Source organism: Acomys minous (assembly GCF_964271855.1).
Source record: "Acomys minous genome assembly, chromosome: 14".
Classification (NCBI taxonomy): domain Eukaryota; kingdom Metazoa; phylum Chordata; class Mammalia; order Rodentia; family Muridae; genus Acomys; species Acomys minous.
Window position 1 is genome coordinate 31,970,510 of NC_140496.1, and position 15,266 is coordinate 31,985,775.

At 49.9% G+C, this 15,266-nt stretch overlaps 1 protein-coding gene across 6 annotated transcripts in view; it reads right to left on the reverse strand.

Annotated features, from left to right (window-relative positions):
- The window catches only part of NLRC5 (NLR family CARD domain containing 5), an 83,948-nt gene that overhangs the window by 19,616 nt on the left and 49,066 nt on the right, over nt 1-15,266 (reverse strand). For all 6 annotated transcript variants that reach the window (XM_084757357.1, XM_084757358.1, XM_084757353.1 and 3 more), the window contains 8 exons: nt 14,620-14,703; nt 9,661-9,744; nt 6,758-6,847; nt 6,515-6,577; nt 4,982-5,065; nt 2,386-2,469; nt 1,464-1,553; nt 1,151-1,216 (listed from right to left, as the gene is read on the reverse strand). In XM_084757357.1, the coding sequence (XP_084613483.1) occupies nt 1,151-1,216; nt 1,464-1,553; nt 2,386-2,469; nt 4,982-5,065; nt 6,515-6,577; nt 6,758-6,847; nt 9,661-9,744; nt 14,620-14,703 (645 nt within the window). The remainder of the gene's footprint in view (nt 1-1,150; nt 1,217-1,463; nt 1,554-2,385; nt 2,470-4,981; nt 5,066-6,514; nt 6,578-6,757; nt 6,848-9,660; nt 9,745-14,619; nt 14,704-15,266) is intronic.

The following is a 15,266-nucleotide window of genomic DNA, read 5'->3' on the forward strand; positions in this document are numbered from 1 at the left end:
TTCCTCAAAGCACACGGGGCCTAGCTTGGGGCCCGGCAGGGGTTGGCTACTGCCTGATGAGCTTTGAGTCAGTCACTTATGGAGCGTGAGTCCACAGGCACAGTGCTAGCCTCCAGGCACAGGGCTCCCGCCTGCTGCATGTCTCACTTCGTCCTCATGGTACATTTACAGTTAGCCACTGATTGACTCCAGCACTCAGCTGCTGGGTTATCTCTGGGGAGGAAAAGCTGACCTTGGCAGCTTCAGCTGGACTCTGTGACTAATGGGGTGGTTCAGGCTCCTTGTGTGGAGGGTGAGCCTGGGCCCTGACTGTGGCTCTGCCCTCCACAGCCTACAGGTAAGCTAGGTCATTGTCCCTCAGAAGGGACTGTAGAATCCCAAAGAGGTTCACTCTGGTATCAAGGGATGCTGGTGTTTTATGGGCCTCCAGGAGGAGATGCACACAAGCTGGCCTTAAAGGGTTGGGAGAATTTTCTCTGAGAAACGGCAAGAGAAGAAGATGCCAGGCTCTGGGCCCATTGTGAGCAGCAAAGGAAGGCCTCATGAGGCAGGGTGCACTGGTGCTCTGTGTGTGTGTGTGTGTGTGTGTGTGTGAGAGAGAGAGAGAGAGAGAGAGAGAGAGAGAGACAGAGAGAGAGAGAGAGACAGAGAGAGAGAGAGAGAGAGAGAGAGAGAGAGAGAGAGAGAGAGAAGAAGAAGAAGCATGTAACTGGAGAGATGGCTCAGAGGTTAAGATCACTGACTACTCTTCCAGAGGTCCTGAGTTCAAGAGTTCAATCCCCAGCAACCACATGGTGGCTCACAAACATCTGATATGCACTGTATACATAATAAATAAACAAATCTTTTTTTTTTTAAAAAGCATGTAACATATTTTGTATGTGTAGTCTATGTGTGATATGTGGAATAGTATATGTAGGGTATATGCATTTTGTGTGTATAGTATATGTGTGTGCTGTGTGTAATGTATGATATGGTATAAGGTAGTTTGTGTGGCGTTTAGAATGGCATGGGGACACCAGGGCTCATCTGGAGACCAAACCTGGGTTGTAAGGAAGAAGCAGGCCGCCTGAGCAGAGAACCCAGTGAGGAAGCCACGGATTCCTCATAGATCAGAATCCTGGCCTTTTTCCTGCTCACTCAGGATTACCTCAGCATTGTCCCGGCTCCTTCTTCTTCAGAGAAACACAACCGGAAGTTCTGCTCAGAGTCCAGGCTATGAGAAAAGAGGGCAGGGAGGCAGCAAGCTAGCATTCTGGGTACCCAGGGTCCTGGGGTGGGGGCTGAGAGCATGGGGGGCAGGGCAGATCTTTGCGCCCTTGTGCTGTGAGGGGGAGGTTCTATACACCTGGCCCTCTCCACCCTGGTGGGCACCCCGTCAGGGATAGGCTCCAAATCACCCATCATAAAGCTACAATGTGGCTGACTTGTAGCCCACCGCCGGTTAGCGGTTAGCAGCTTACCTCACAGAGACCTCACGGACTCGAGGGCAGGACGGCAGAGTCTCCAGCATGTACAGCACACCTTCCTGAGAGATACTGTTGTGACCTAGGCTAGGAGAGAATGCAGGCTTAGCAGGGTCCCTGCCCCTTGCCTCCCATTTCCCTCCCATTTCAGTGCCCAAGCACGCATTCTTTAGATGTTGGCATTGAAGTCCAGGGGTGGGGGGGGGGGAGGGAGAGAAAGAGCATCCTCACTGAGGCTGCAGCTCCTGTGGTGGGGTGGGACATTGAAGAATCTGCTCAGGCCTCTCCAGCCTGAGTACCAAGTTCAGTTGTCTAGCAACAGGCTGCACGAGGAGAAGGAATGAGAGTGGATGGCTTCCTGAGAGCCCTCCCTTGCTGCAGATCCTTTCCAAACCTGTGTCCCGTAGATGGAGTGGGGCCAACCAGGAGCTGGCTGCTGAAGCCTCCCATCACTTGGTAGGAATGGAACGTTGCCCCTGTCTCAAGCTAGCTTGGTGAGGGGGACATGATGGAGGGGCGGGTCTACTCTAGCACAAGCCCTAACTTATCTTGAGTGTCTGACACGGGATCTTCCCATGGTGGGGATGAGAGAGGAGGTTGTCAGAGGTAGGCCCAGGTAAGAGCCACCTCTGGCCACCACTGGATCTTGCTCTCAGGTTCCCTTGAGATGGGTCTCTAAAGAGACTCACTAATGCTTTTATTTGTTTGTTTGTTTATTGGTTTTTTGAGACAGGGTTTCTCTGGGTAGCCCTGGCTGTCCTAGACTCCCTTTGTAGACCAGGCTGGCCTCGAACTCACACAGATCTGCCTGCCTCTGCCTCCCAAGTGCTAGGATTAAAGGCGTGCACCACCAGTCCTCCCCGCCTCCCCGCTCTTGTAGAAGGGGGAGATCCCTGGCTGTCTCGGGCTGTTCACTTACTCAAGCCACCCAGAGATGCGCAGCTGTGGCAAGCATCCCAGAAGGCACCTGAGCCCGCTGTCACCCAGCAGGTTGTCTGTGAGGCTGTAAGAAGTAAGGAACAGTGTTGGTGAACTAAGCTATAGCTCTGCCCGTTCCCCATGGTCCTTATGGCCACTAAACTGACTGCCACTGCTGCGTGTTATCACCCACCATGGCATCAACAGCCCCACCACCGGAAGCATCCGCATCATCCCGAGCTACCATGCCCATCACCGTACCACCGTTGTTTCACCACTACAAGCACCACCATCAGCTCTGGTCCCCTCATCAGCACCACAGAGAACCCAATGTTTACTGTATCACCAGCCCCCTCCCCCTTCAATATCTCCAGCACTCACAGGCCTCAGTTCCTCTAGCAGGCTTTTAGGAGTTAAAGAAAAGCAAATGAGTTTCCCCTGCTGCCAGCTAGAATCCACAGTGATGCAAGAAAGGGACAAATGTGTGGAGGATACAGTTACCTAACAGATTTCCTCCTGTGATTAGGAATCTAACATCAGACACTACACTTGAATATGGTCCCTAATTCCTCTTCTGATAGCAAACCTGGGCTCAGGCACAACTTCAGAAACATAACCACAGTGTCCTGAACATCTGATTTCCCATCTACATTTCTGACACTTTAAAAAAAGATTATTCTATATTATTTTTTATGTGTACTGGTGTTTGCTTTTATGTATGTCTACCACATGTGTGCCTGGTGTCTACAGAGGTGTCTAGATTTCCTGAAACTGGAGTCCAAGCCAATTGACAGCTGCCACAAACAATGGCAACAGCATCTGGGTTCTCTGCAAGAGCAGCGAGTGTTCTTAACCCATTGCGCCATCTCTCCAGCGTCCCATGCCTTCGACATGTGGTTATTTGGGATGTTCTGGAGAATTTTTCTTTTAAAAATTGCTTTGTAGAGGATAGAGAGATGGTTCATCAGTTAAGAGAGCTTGTTGCTTTCGCAGAGGACCAGAGTTCAGTTTCTAGCACCCAGATCCAACACCCCTTCCGTCTGGCCTCTGAGGGTGTCCATGTGTGTGAGAGGCACGTGTGCATGTGCACACATACATGCAGGAGGGGAAGTGATGGATTTTTAAAAAATTGCTTCGCTTCACAAAGCCAATTAATATAATGACCTGCATTTGGTTTTTATGATCCTGGTCTTTGAACCTCAGGCTTTGTACACACTAGCCATGTGCTCTACCAGTGGGACACAGCTCCAGGTCTAAAATGACCTTTAAAACAACACAAGTTTCTCTCTACCATGAAACATTCATCTTTATTAAAACACGTGGCTTCATATTGGCCACAGTTCTCTTGGCAACTTTTTCGCTGAAATGTGTTTTTGTTTTAGTTGAGACAGGGTCTCACTACGTGATGCTTTGAGCTTGATAGGGAACCCAGGCTGGCTTGGCACTTGAAATCCTCCTGCCTACACTCCACAAATGCAGAGAGTACATATCTGGCCACGACAGGAATTTAAACTACATAGTCATTATTCGTTTATTTTTATAAGACTCCTTTATTTCCCAGTGGTTCTGGGTTGGGCATAAACTATATGTGCTGGACTAGCCGTGTGATGCTGGGCGGGATCCTGAACTCTCCGTGCTCCCGGTTTCTCATCTGTGGACAGGACAGTCACAGTACCTAGGCTTCTGAGAGGGCAATGAAAACACATGAAGTGTTTACAATATAGAGGATCGCTATAGGTGTTTGCTGCTGTGCTCCCGCTGGGGGGTGGGGGCTGTCCTGTTTGGGTACTCAGCACAAGCATGTCACCTCACAAGTCCCTACCCTGGCTGGCTCACAGTTCTTCTTCAACTTATCCATTTGATCCTTTTTTTTTTTTTTTAATCATCTGCCAGGCAAAACAATGCTCCTCTCATTAACCACTCTGCCCTCCCACACCTGCCTGCAGAGCTTGGATGTGGGGGGTTTTCCAGAGAGGTTTAACTGAGGAGAGGTCTCTTCTCACGTTCCCACCACCCGACCATGGCACAACGTATCCTTCTCAAACCATGGGTCGAGGCTAGGTGGGGTAGTGCCCACCTGCAGTCCCAGCAACCCTGGAGGTGGTGGCAAGTGGATCCAAAGCTCACCACCATTTTGGGGCCGCATAGAAAGTTTGAGGCCAATCTGGGCTACATTAGTCTGTCTTTGAAAAACCAAACCAAACCAACCAACCAACCTGTAAGACAAAAATAAACCCCTTCCAAATAAGTCCTTCCTTCCTTAAGAACCTAACCACACATACCTAACCACCTTGGTTCGGCACTTGTTCACACAGTGATGAGAAAAGAAACTAACTTGGCCAAGGTGGGAGTAGAGTAGAAGAAACACACACACACACACACACACACACACACACACACACACACACACACAGACCAGGGAGACTTAGAGATGAAACCCAGAGTCCCACCTGTCTCCTGACATCTGGTCCTGAGAGCTGAAGTGGGGCACGCGAGGGTGCCTGCTCCTAAGGGCTCTCACATTCTTGCACCTGTCCAGTGTGCTCCACTCCCTCCTCCTTCTCCACCTCCTCCTCCTCCTCCTCCTCCCAACTTACTCAAGCTGGCTGAGGACCTTGCACCTGCTCAGTGCACAACACAGAGGCTCCACGTGCTCTCGGCGGAGGTTGCACCCTGGGAACCTGCATGGCCAGGATAGGGACAAGGGAAAGACGAAGCATTCAGATACCTGACCACTTCTAGCTCAGCTTTTTCTGGGTGTGGCCGCTGAGCTCCAGGGGTCCTTTGAAAATCCTGGACACCCCTGATAGTTCCTGCTCCCTGTAGGCCCCTTTTGGTGCCTATGCGGTCCCTTTGGGAAGGGTGATTCTCAGTGTGGTCCCTAACTGGTTACATCAAAATCACCTGGGCACTTGGAATGTGACTCCTGGGTCCCCATCAAACCTACGGATCAGAAACTCCAGAGATTCCAACTCAAGCTCAAGACCTCTAGATCATTCTAGTAGCTGGACTGTCCCCCTCCAATAAGAAAACTCAGACAGAGGAGAGAGATTAAGGGCGACATCTGTTTTTGCAAAGGCTTGGATGTAAAGTGACAGTCAACCTGTCTGTTTTTAAAGGCCTACGGTGAAATCTCATAGTCAGTTAAATGAAAGGATTATGGCCAGCCAGCAATCTTAAACAAAACAAAACAAAACAAAACAAAACAAAAGAACACCCTTCTCCCCAAAAAACCCTAAAACTTTGAAGCCAGAGAGTTGCTAAGATTGCCAGATAATTTTTTTAAAAAGTATTACTCTCTGTAATTAAAAAATAATTCTTAGCCAGGTATAGTGGTACATGCCTGTAATCCCCACACTCAAGGAGGCAGAGACAGGGGATCACTGTGAGTTCAAGGCCAGCCTGGTCTACAAAGCGAGTTCAGGGCATCCAAGGCTACACAGAGAAACCCTGTCTTGGGGGAAAAAAGACATTAATTCTCTATGTAGCCCAGGCAGGCCTTGAATTCATAATTCTTATGATCCTCATGCCTCAGGCTCCTTGTGTGCTAGGATTACACTTCAGTGCCCAAAGCACTAGCTAGTCACTGACCGTCATTTCACAGCAAAGGTGACCACCCAAAGGGACGGGTCCAAGGTCTCACAGAGAGCTAGTGGCACTCAGCTGCCTCTGCATTCAAAGACTGCCATGCAGTGCCACAGTCTCTCTCACCTTCAGTACTGTGAGAATCAGCAGGGCAGGATCATGTATGTCTGTATGGGCTTGGTGCCTTGCATGTCGGTTTATGCAGTTTTGCTAATGTTCCCCTATCCCATAGCTCCCCACTATATCTGAGGACGCCAACAGTCAAAGGGTAAGCAGCTTGCCCAAGGCCCCAGGCTTTGGTGGTGCTGGGTCTGGACAGCTGGTCTACAAAGGGTGGACAGGTTGTAGACCTCTTGAGTTCTGGTCTGCTTGGACTCTGTTAGCCCCTGGGCCCAGCCCAGCCCTCTCTGTGCCTTTGATTCTTCCTGTTGAAGGAACCAGCTCATATTTGGCAGTAGGCACCCTGCACTCTGCTCTGACCCCAGGGGGCCAGGTCTGCTTGTCTCTGATCCCCACTGATGCCCAGGTTGGTTCAGAGGACTTACCCATAGCACACGCCCTCTTGTTCCTCATTGGAGCTAAACTGCAGGACAGTATGGCATAGGGACCTGTAGTGACAGTAAACACTCACTCGCCTTTGGCCACTGCCTCAGGGTGTCCCCAGACTTTGGCTGGCTTGCGTGCCTGCGTGAGTCCGATCACTTTGGGTACTCCCGATCACTCACACTCACCAAACACCAGGCTCCACCCTCCAAGACTAGCCGTGGGGCTCCCCGTGCAATGCTCACCTGAGGCTGACCTTCCGTACCCGGGGGCACAGGTTGAAGACGTCGGCCAGCAGGAGGGGGCTTCTAGAAGATAAGACTGTGTGGCTCAGCCTGAGAAGGAAAAGAACAGGGCCACGCAGGGTCGTTGGTCAAGAAACAGCAAGGCCGGAGGCGTAGGAAGAGGAATATATCTTGGCTTCCAGCTCAGCAAGGAAATGAGGAAGACACAGCAAGGACTCAAGAGAGGCCAAACGGAGTGGGATGGGGGCAGGATGACAGGGTCTGAGTCCCAGGTTCTGTTTGTTATCTGTGTGACTTTAAGTAAGTCTTATGACCTCTGAGTTTCCGGCTCCCTGTGGGCAAACAGTTAATCAACTGTGGTGTTCTTTCCTCTCCGTCAGGCACTGATTGCTGCTATGGTTTACATTTTCTTTTGAAGATTTATTTGTATTTATGTGGCTATGTGGGGTTGTGTCATATGAGTGTGTGTCACCTGTGTGTATAAAGGCAAGGTAGCCAGAGAGTCCAGAAGAGGGCATCAGGTCTCTGGAGCTGGAGTTATAGGTGGTTGCGAACCATCTCACGGGGGGTGCTGGGAACTAAACTTGAGTCCTCTGCGAGAGCAGGAAGCTTCTTAGCCACGGAGTCCCTTAAATGTATTTCTTCTTTTCTGTGTGGTGTCCACACATGTATGTGGGCATGTTCTTGGGGGGCAGGTGTGTGTGTATATGTATGTGTGTGTATGTGTGTATGTGTGTATGTATGAACATCTAAAGGTTGCTATCAAGAATCTTCCTTAGAGCCGGGCATGGTGGCACAGGCAGATTGCTATGAGTTCAAGGCCAGCCTGGTCTTCAAAGTGAGTCCAGGATGGCCAAGATAACATAAAGAAACCCTGTCTTGAAAAACAAAGAACAAACAAACAAACAAAAAAGAATCTTCCTTGGTCTCTCTCTTCCACAGTATTCTTGGAGGCAGAGTCTCCATTAAAGCCATAAATTGCCAATATGTCTAGTCTTACTAGTCTGTTTGATCACCTGTATTTTTACCACAGTGATCATGAGCAAAAGAAGTGAGGGGAAGGCAGAAAGACAGACATCCTAGTGACACCCCAAGGGGGTGGCCTTAGAGACCTGGATGTGGGTGCATCTTGCCTGGGCCACAGTTCCTCTCTTCTCATTGCTCCTTTAGTCCTTTAGTCTCTCCTCTACTCAGCAGCCAACCTTAGCTTTTGAAAATTCAAACTGTTCATCTGTCTTTCAAATCCCTGGGAGTGGGGGCCGGAGAGATGGCTCAGCGGTTAAGAGCACTGTCTGCTCTTCGAGAGGTCCTGAGTTCAATTCCAGACAACCACATGGTGGCTCAACCATCTCTACAGGTATCTGATGCCTTCTTTCTGGCATGGAGGTATACATGCAGACAGAGCACTCATACATAAAATAAATAAACAAATCTAAAACAAACAAACAAACAAACAAACAAACCCAAATCCCTGGGAGTGAAAACCCAAACCCTCTCTCTGGCTCCTAGGTCCTGGGTGACCAGTCCCGACATCTCACTCCATCTTGTCGTCCAATTCCTTCCTGCCAGCCAGTGGCTCTGATCTCATGCGTATCAAGGCTGTTCCCATAACCTATCAAGCTTTGAGGCTGCAAGCAGGCTGTTCCCACTGCCTTGAATGTAGTTCCCCGCCCGTTTGCAAGCTTACAAAGCCAGGTCCCTGTCGCGCTGGTTGTAGCTTCCTCTAATCACACCTACCATCATCTGTGTCACCTCTCCTGCCACTTACCACCTACAGAAAAGATCCTTGTTATTGATTACATTCATATATTGATTTTTTTTTTCTTGAGGCAGGATTTCACACTGTAGCCCTGGCTAACCAAGACCCTTGAGATCCTCTTGTCTCAACCTTCCCAAGGGCTCGGGTTCCACCTCACGACACCTGGCTGCATCATTCTGTGTCGCCGGGTTCCTTGCTTGGCTCGCTGCACTACAAGGCGCCACAGAAGGCAAAGACCTCATTGTTTGCTTTTCCCTCCCACGTCCACAGCACCCCAGACCATGCCCGGTCATCAGCGGTGAGGGTGAGTGAAACAGGGCTGAGGCCTGGCCAGGGCCCTGACTTGGTTGGAAACACCGGCTACTGCAGAAGCAGGCATGAGGACGCGCGCCTCAGAGCTGTGGATTGTGTGACTACCCTGACTCTGACCATTTCACATCTGCCTGCTCCCCTCCCCGCTACAGGATCAGAAGAGAAGCAAGTGCCCACAGGCGACGACGTAAGCAGTCTTGTGCATGCCCAGAGCTCAGCCTCGGTGCTCTTGGTGCTGCTGCTCTTAATGCTGTGATTTAATTTCCTGTTGTATTTTTCCATCTCAGCTGTGGATGTCTCTCCCTAACCCCCTCTTGCTAGAAGCATATTTAAAGTAAATCCTTTTTAAATTCTAACCGGTCTGCACTGAAATTAGAAAACAGAGTTTTAAATACTTTGACGGATGCTGCTTAAATTCCTCCCCTTTGACAGAGTTAGAGGGTGACCTTTAAAACCATGGCATGTGACATATACATGGCCTACATCCTGCTTAGGCCCTTCGTAGGGGTAGGTGACCTTTCCATAGGCAGCAAAACCATGACTGACTATTGGCCACACTCCTTCCCGTCCTTCATGAGCTTCTGAGCACATGACCTATTTGAGTCCCTACCCGGAGCAAGAGCTGGCATACCAACCCCACTGTTAGAACACAAAGCAGAACCAGAGGAGACAAAGAATTAGAGTGAAGCTGGGTGATCCGAGTCTCAGATGTGCGAGATGAACTGATGCAGTGGCGGGAGAGAGGAGAGGAGGGGACCAAAAGGACAGCCCTGTTCCACAGAGCCTGGGGGACGTGGTCAGCTGGGCAGGAGGACTGGAAACCTGGACTTACTGCAGCAGGCTGAGCTGGGGCAGCTGGGGCAGGTGCTGCAGCAGGGTCTCTAGGCTCTCATCTCTCAGGGTCTTGCAGGACAATCTGTGAAACAAAGGGTTTGAATGAGGTGGGGGAACCTTCTAGAAATGGGCAGCATGACGTCAGAGCCAGAGCCTTCAGGAGATGAGGTGAGATGTGTCGCTAACAGCATCTCCTCTTAAGACTGGGTCAGCCAGGCGATGGTGGTGTACACCTTTAATCCCAGCACTTGGGAGACAGAGGCAGGTGGATCACTGTGAGTTTGAGGCCAGCCTGGTCTACACAGAGAGTTCCAGGACAGCCAGGGCTGTCACACAGAGAAACCCTGTCTCAAAAAACCAAAACCAAAACCAAAACCAAAAAAAAAAAAAAAAAAAAAAAAAAAAAAAAAGACTGGGTCAAGTCAGATGCATCTTGGAAACACTGGACGAAACAAATGAAGTTGCTTTATTCTGTGTGTCTTTAACAAGCGGCTGGACATTTTGGATTTCTAAGGGACTGTAGGACGTTCTTTCCACAAAATCCATGGATCATGAGTGGAGGGTCATCCACTACCTCCACTGCCACTGCAGCAGCGATGGAGCACATGGAACCTGTATCCCACTGAAGAGATGTTTCTGTGCCCCATCCAAACCCACCAATCACTGCATTGCAGGTACAGACAGTGTGACAGAACAGGAAAGAGTCCGAGCATCTACCCTTGGGCCACTGTGTGTCCTGAATATCTGGAGAATCACATCCGCCTGTCCTCCACTGCCGGCCTGGAGTTACTTCCTGTCCCCAGAGCCCTCTGGGCTGTGTTTCCCTCCTGCTTTGACTCCCTCTGTCCATCCCCGCACTTTCCCCCCTATCCCTTTCCCTTTGTGCCTGAAGGCTACTGGCTTCAATCCTGCCGTACTCATTGGTTGGCTTGGAGGAGAGAGTAGGACAGCACTGATGTGGGTGAGGTATGGCCAGGAGCTCTGAATCTCAGTACTTACTTCATGCTCAGACTAGCTCTTCCTGGCCCAGCCTGGCTAGAACCCAGGATGGTGTTTGAATGGGACCTTTACTGAGGGTGGGCTTTCCATAGCACCTCCCCATGGGGGGCTTCTCCACGTCCCCAGGCGGCAGCACCATGGCCTCTGAGTCTCTGATTTAATTATTTATGTATTTATGTATTTATTTATTTAGAGACAGGGTTTATCTGTACAGTCTTGGCTGTCCTAAACTTTTGTAGGCCAGGCTGGTCTTGAACTCACAGAGATCCGCCTGCCTCTGCCTCCCCCAAGTATTGGGAATTGAGGCGTGCACCACTACACCATCTTGTCTAGGCAGATTTTTAAAGCAACGGACATAAGATCCATTCCAATTTTATCACAGGTCCCCCAGTGAAGGGAAGTGGGCCTGCAGCAGGGGAACTTACCATCATTCCTGACCTCCAAGCAAGTCCCAGGACAGACAATCAATGCTGGGGGAAGGGACCCTGAGATAAGACTTGCGCTCAACCACCTCACCCCCATCCCATTCTGCCAGTCTTTCTCACGCAGCCTGGACAGGGCCTGCAACCCCAAGCCATGTTTAACCCATGGCCTGGTATTCAGTGGGTGATTAATAGGTACACAATGCTGAAGTGCTTTGGGCAGCATGGCTGTGACCCCACAGGAATCCCTGTCTGCACACATCTAGATGGCCGTGTAGCACCACCCTCTGCTGTAAACAGCCAAGGTGCAAAAGTGTGGAAAGGCAAGCACTCTGCAAAAACACCCCAGGCAAGGCCACTGGATGCTGAATGGTGCATTGCACAGTCTTAGGACATTATTGTTTATATTTGGGGTTTGATAATATTTTTGTGGTTATGTTAAAATAAGAATGCAGGACATGGTGAGGGGTGTCTTTAATCACAGCACTTGTGAGGCAGAGGCAAGTAGAGCTCTGTGATTTCAAGGCTAGCCTGGGCTACAAAGTGAGTTCGAGGCCAGGCAGAGCTACACAGATTTTTGTCTAAAAACAAACAAACAAACAAACAAACAAACAAACCTTAAATAGGTAGATAGATAAATGTACTCTCGTCTTCTTATACCAAAATATTTACAAATAAAATGATAAAATATCTGGAAACTTCAAAATAATTAAGCATATGTGTTTATGGATGTGTGCACATGAAGTTTTGTGGGTTTTTTGCTTTTGTTTTTGTTTTTGTTTTTTTGAGACAGGGTGTTGATGCGTAATCTCATCTGCTCTGGAACCAGCTGTGCGGCCCAGTCTGGCCTTATGCTCCTGATACGCCTGCCTCCATCTTGAGCTCTGGGATCACAGGCGGGTGCCACTGTGCTCAGCTATGTGGTGTGGTGTAGGGGGAAAGTGGTGGGGCGTGAGTTATGAGCCGATCACTTCTGGGGGAGAGGGGGACTCCTGAGGTTCTTTATTCTCTCTACTTTTCTATATTCCAGAAGCCTATGGAATAAAAAGTGTTGTTTAAGTGACAAAGCAACCTCACAGTGAGGAAGTGTGACAGGCACAGCCTGGCCAGGCCATCAGTCAGTGAAGCGTGGCAGCACACAGCCCTAGGGTGATAGGAGGAGGCAGTTTGGCTGGTGGATGCTTTTCCCAAGTCCAGACCCTAGCTTAAGTTGGAGAAAACCAGCAAAACTCAACCAGAAGAGGCTTATAAAATACCGTGTGTATGTGTGTGTGTGTGTGTGTGTGTGTGTGTGTGCGTGTGCGCACGCTCAAAACCAAGGAGGATGGGCCCGGGCATGGTGGTGCACTGCCTTTAATCCCAGCACTCAGGAGCCGACCAACCAACAAAAACGAACCAAACAAAACCAAGGAAGACATGGAACACAAAGAAAGAACTGGAAGCTTCCAGGGGAGAGGAGGCCGAGGAGTAATGCTTGAATGCGACGGGGATGCAGACTGCTATCCTGAATGCAGAGTTCCATCTCAATGGGAAGGGTACTAAAGCCTGAGTGGTTTCCTCCCTGTGACAAACACACTGCCTAGTGTGAGATGCTCTGAATCTCTGCCCTCTCTCTGCAACTTTTTTTTTTTTTTGTAAGAGTCTACAGTTATTCTAAAGGAATTTGTTAAACAATGAATTGGGGGCCAGTGAGATGTGAGATGATCTACGAGGTGGGAGGTGGGAGGTGAGAACTGATGATGGTGAGTTCCTCTGACTTCCACATGAGCATCATGACATACACACCCACATGCACACCCGTGCACACACATGTGCACACACACATGCGTACCCACATGCCACATGCACACACATGTGCACACCTACATGCGTACCCACATGCACATGCCACATGCACACACATGTGCACACCTACATGCGTACCCACATGCACATGCCACATGCACACACATGTGCACACCCACATGCACACAAAATAAATAGAATAAGCTTTAAAAATGAGCTGAGCCAGGAATGTTGGTGCACGCATGTAGTTCCAACACTCAGGAGGCAGAGGCAGGTGGATCTCTGTGGGTTCCAGGCCACCCTGGTCTACAAAGCAAGTCCAGGAGAGCCAAGGCTACACAGAGAAACCCTGTCTCAAAAAACAGAGAGAGAGAGAGAGAGAGAGAGGGAGAGAAACTGAGGACTGGTGAGATGGCTCAGAAGGTAAAGGTACTTGTCACCAAGCCCAACGACCTGAATTCAGTTCCAGGGAATTGACTGTGACTTGTGAAACTCCTCTGACCCCCAAACCCACGCTGTGCATATGTATTCACACACTTCCTCCCCCTCCCAAACAACAAATGAATAAAATGTAATAAAAGGTTTTTAATGAATTGGACTCGAACCATTTGAGTCTCTGGAAATCCCACCTTGTCACTCTGTCACTGAATGGTAGTTAGATGTAGGAAGATCCCTCATGGCCAGATCTGATCTTGTCAAACAACGCAAACCCCTGACGCTGGCTGTGTTTGGTAAGGACAAGTACACAGGAAACGCACGCTGGGGGTCTACATGGATTAGCTTGTCCAAAGGACTAGAAATGATTTGCGATAGAACCGGAAGTCAGAGCAGGAGTCTGATGCAACCTGGGAAAGCAGGTGTGTCTACAGGCTGCACCTGGTCTAAGAATGCAGCCTGAGGCCGAAAGGCACTAATCCCAAAATCCCAAAATCTCAAATGCAAAATCTGAAATAGTTTGAGCACTGACATTATACTGCAAGTGGAAAACTCCAGTGCTGACAGGTCCCAGTCCCCAAGTGCAAGCCTGTTATAAATATCGCTTTCAGGTTATGGGCACAGGGTTTCCGTGCAACTAATGAATTTTGTGTTTAGGCCCGATCCCCTTTTCCGAGGTGTCTCCTTCTGCATGTGCAGACATTCCAAAAAAAGAAAATTCAAAACCCTTCTGGTCCCAAGCATCCCGGATAAAAACTACACAGCCAGGAAAGGAAAAAACGGAGCATACAATGAGCCAGAATCGGACAGGGCTGTGACAAGTGACACCATGATTCAGTGGGAGGAAGGGTTTGTTTAGTGAGGGAGCTCAGCCTGCAGTTTTTAAGAGGTTATCACAACACAGACTCCCAAGGAAAGGCTCACTGTTCATTCACAGAAGTGGAAGGCTGAGGCCCAGGGACTTCAAATCCAGAGTGAGCTTCCATGCGGCTGAGCTAACCCCTGATTTACAGTCACAGACTATATAGTTCTTCTGAAGTGGGTGAGGCAGTCCACGGACAAGGGGTTCAAAGGTGATGAGCTAAGCCATAGAGGCAGGAAGGGGGAGACACTTGTGTGCATCTCTGGGACAGGACCCCGTGTGGCCCGGTACTTGAGGCTAGGGCTCCTGGGAGACGTCTTGTAAGTCCCAGAGTATGGCTGATGGATCTGGTGAAAGGCCAGGAAAGATTTGTCAAGTTTCCCTTGCAAGTCCTCTCCCGGGTTTCTGCACAGCTACCTACACTGTGCCCTCAGTGGTGCGTCTCATCACTTACTCAACCTCCAGAGGCCCTGGGCATTTCTCCAGTGTGGCACAGAGGCAGGCAAGGTTCAGGGGTTCCAGCTGACACTCCTGAAGGCTGAGAAGGGGCAGGGGACAGGGTAGAGAGTCAGAATGGACCCAGGGCCCCTGGTGTCCTAGGATACCCTCCTCCTTCCCAGAACTGCTGGCCACAGGCTCCCCTCCTATACCCTGCAGGGCACACTTCCCTCTCCAAGCGCTCCCGTGCCCACCATTATGATATCTACAATAGAGCTGCTCCATGTGGCACAAGGCCTCGGCCATCCACTGCCTCTGCCTGAGACCAGTACCTTCTTCACTCATCTGGATCACCTGCTACCCTCTGGCTTCCACTCTTGCTCCCACAATCCTTCATCACCCTCCAAGTGTTTCATCATTTTATTTATTTATTTATTTTCGAGACATTGTTTCTCTGTGTAGCCCTGGCTGGCCTGGACTCGCTTTGTAGACCAGGCTGGCCTCGAACTCACAGCGATCCGCCTGCCTCTGCCTTCCAAGTGCTGGGATTAAAGGCATGCACCACCACTGCCCAGCCTAGAAATAAAAGTCTCAAAGGCAGACAGCAATCCAGGGAAGGGGACAGCTGGACTTCCAGTGTGTTTCAGATTTATGACATCTACT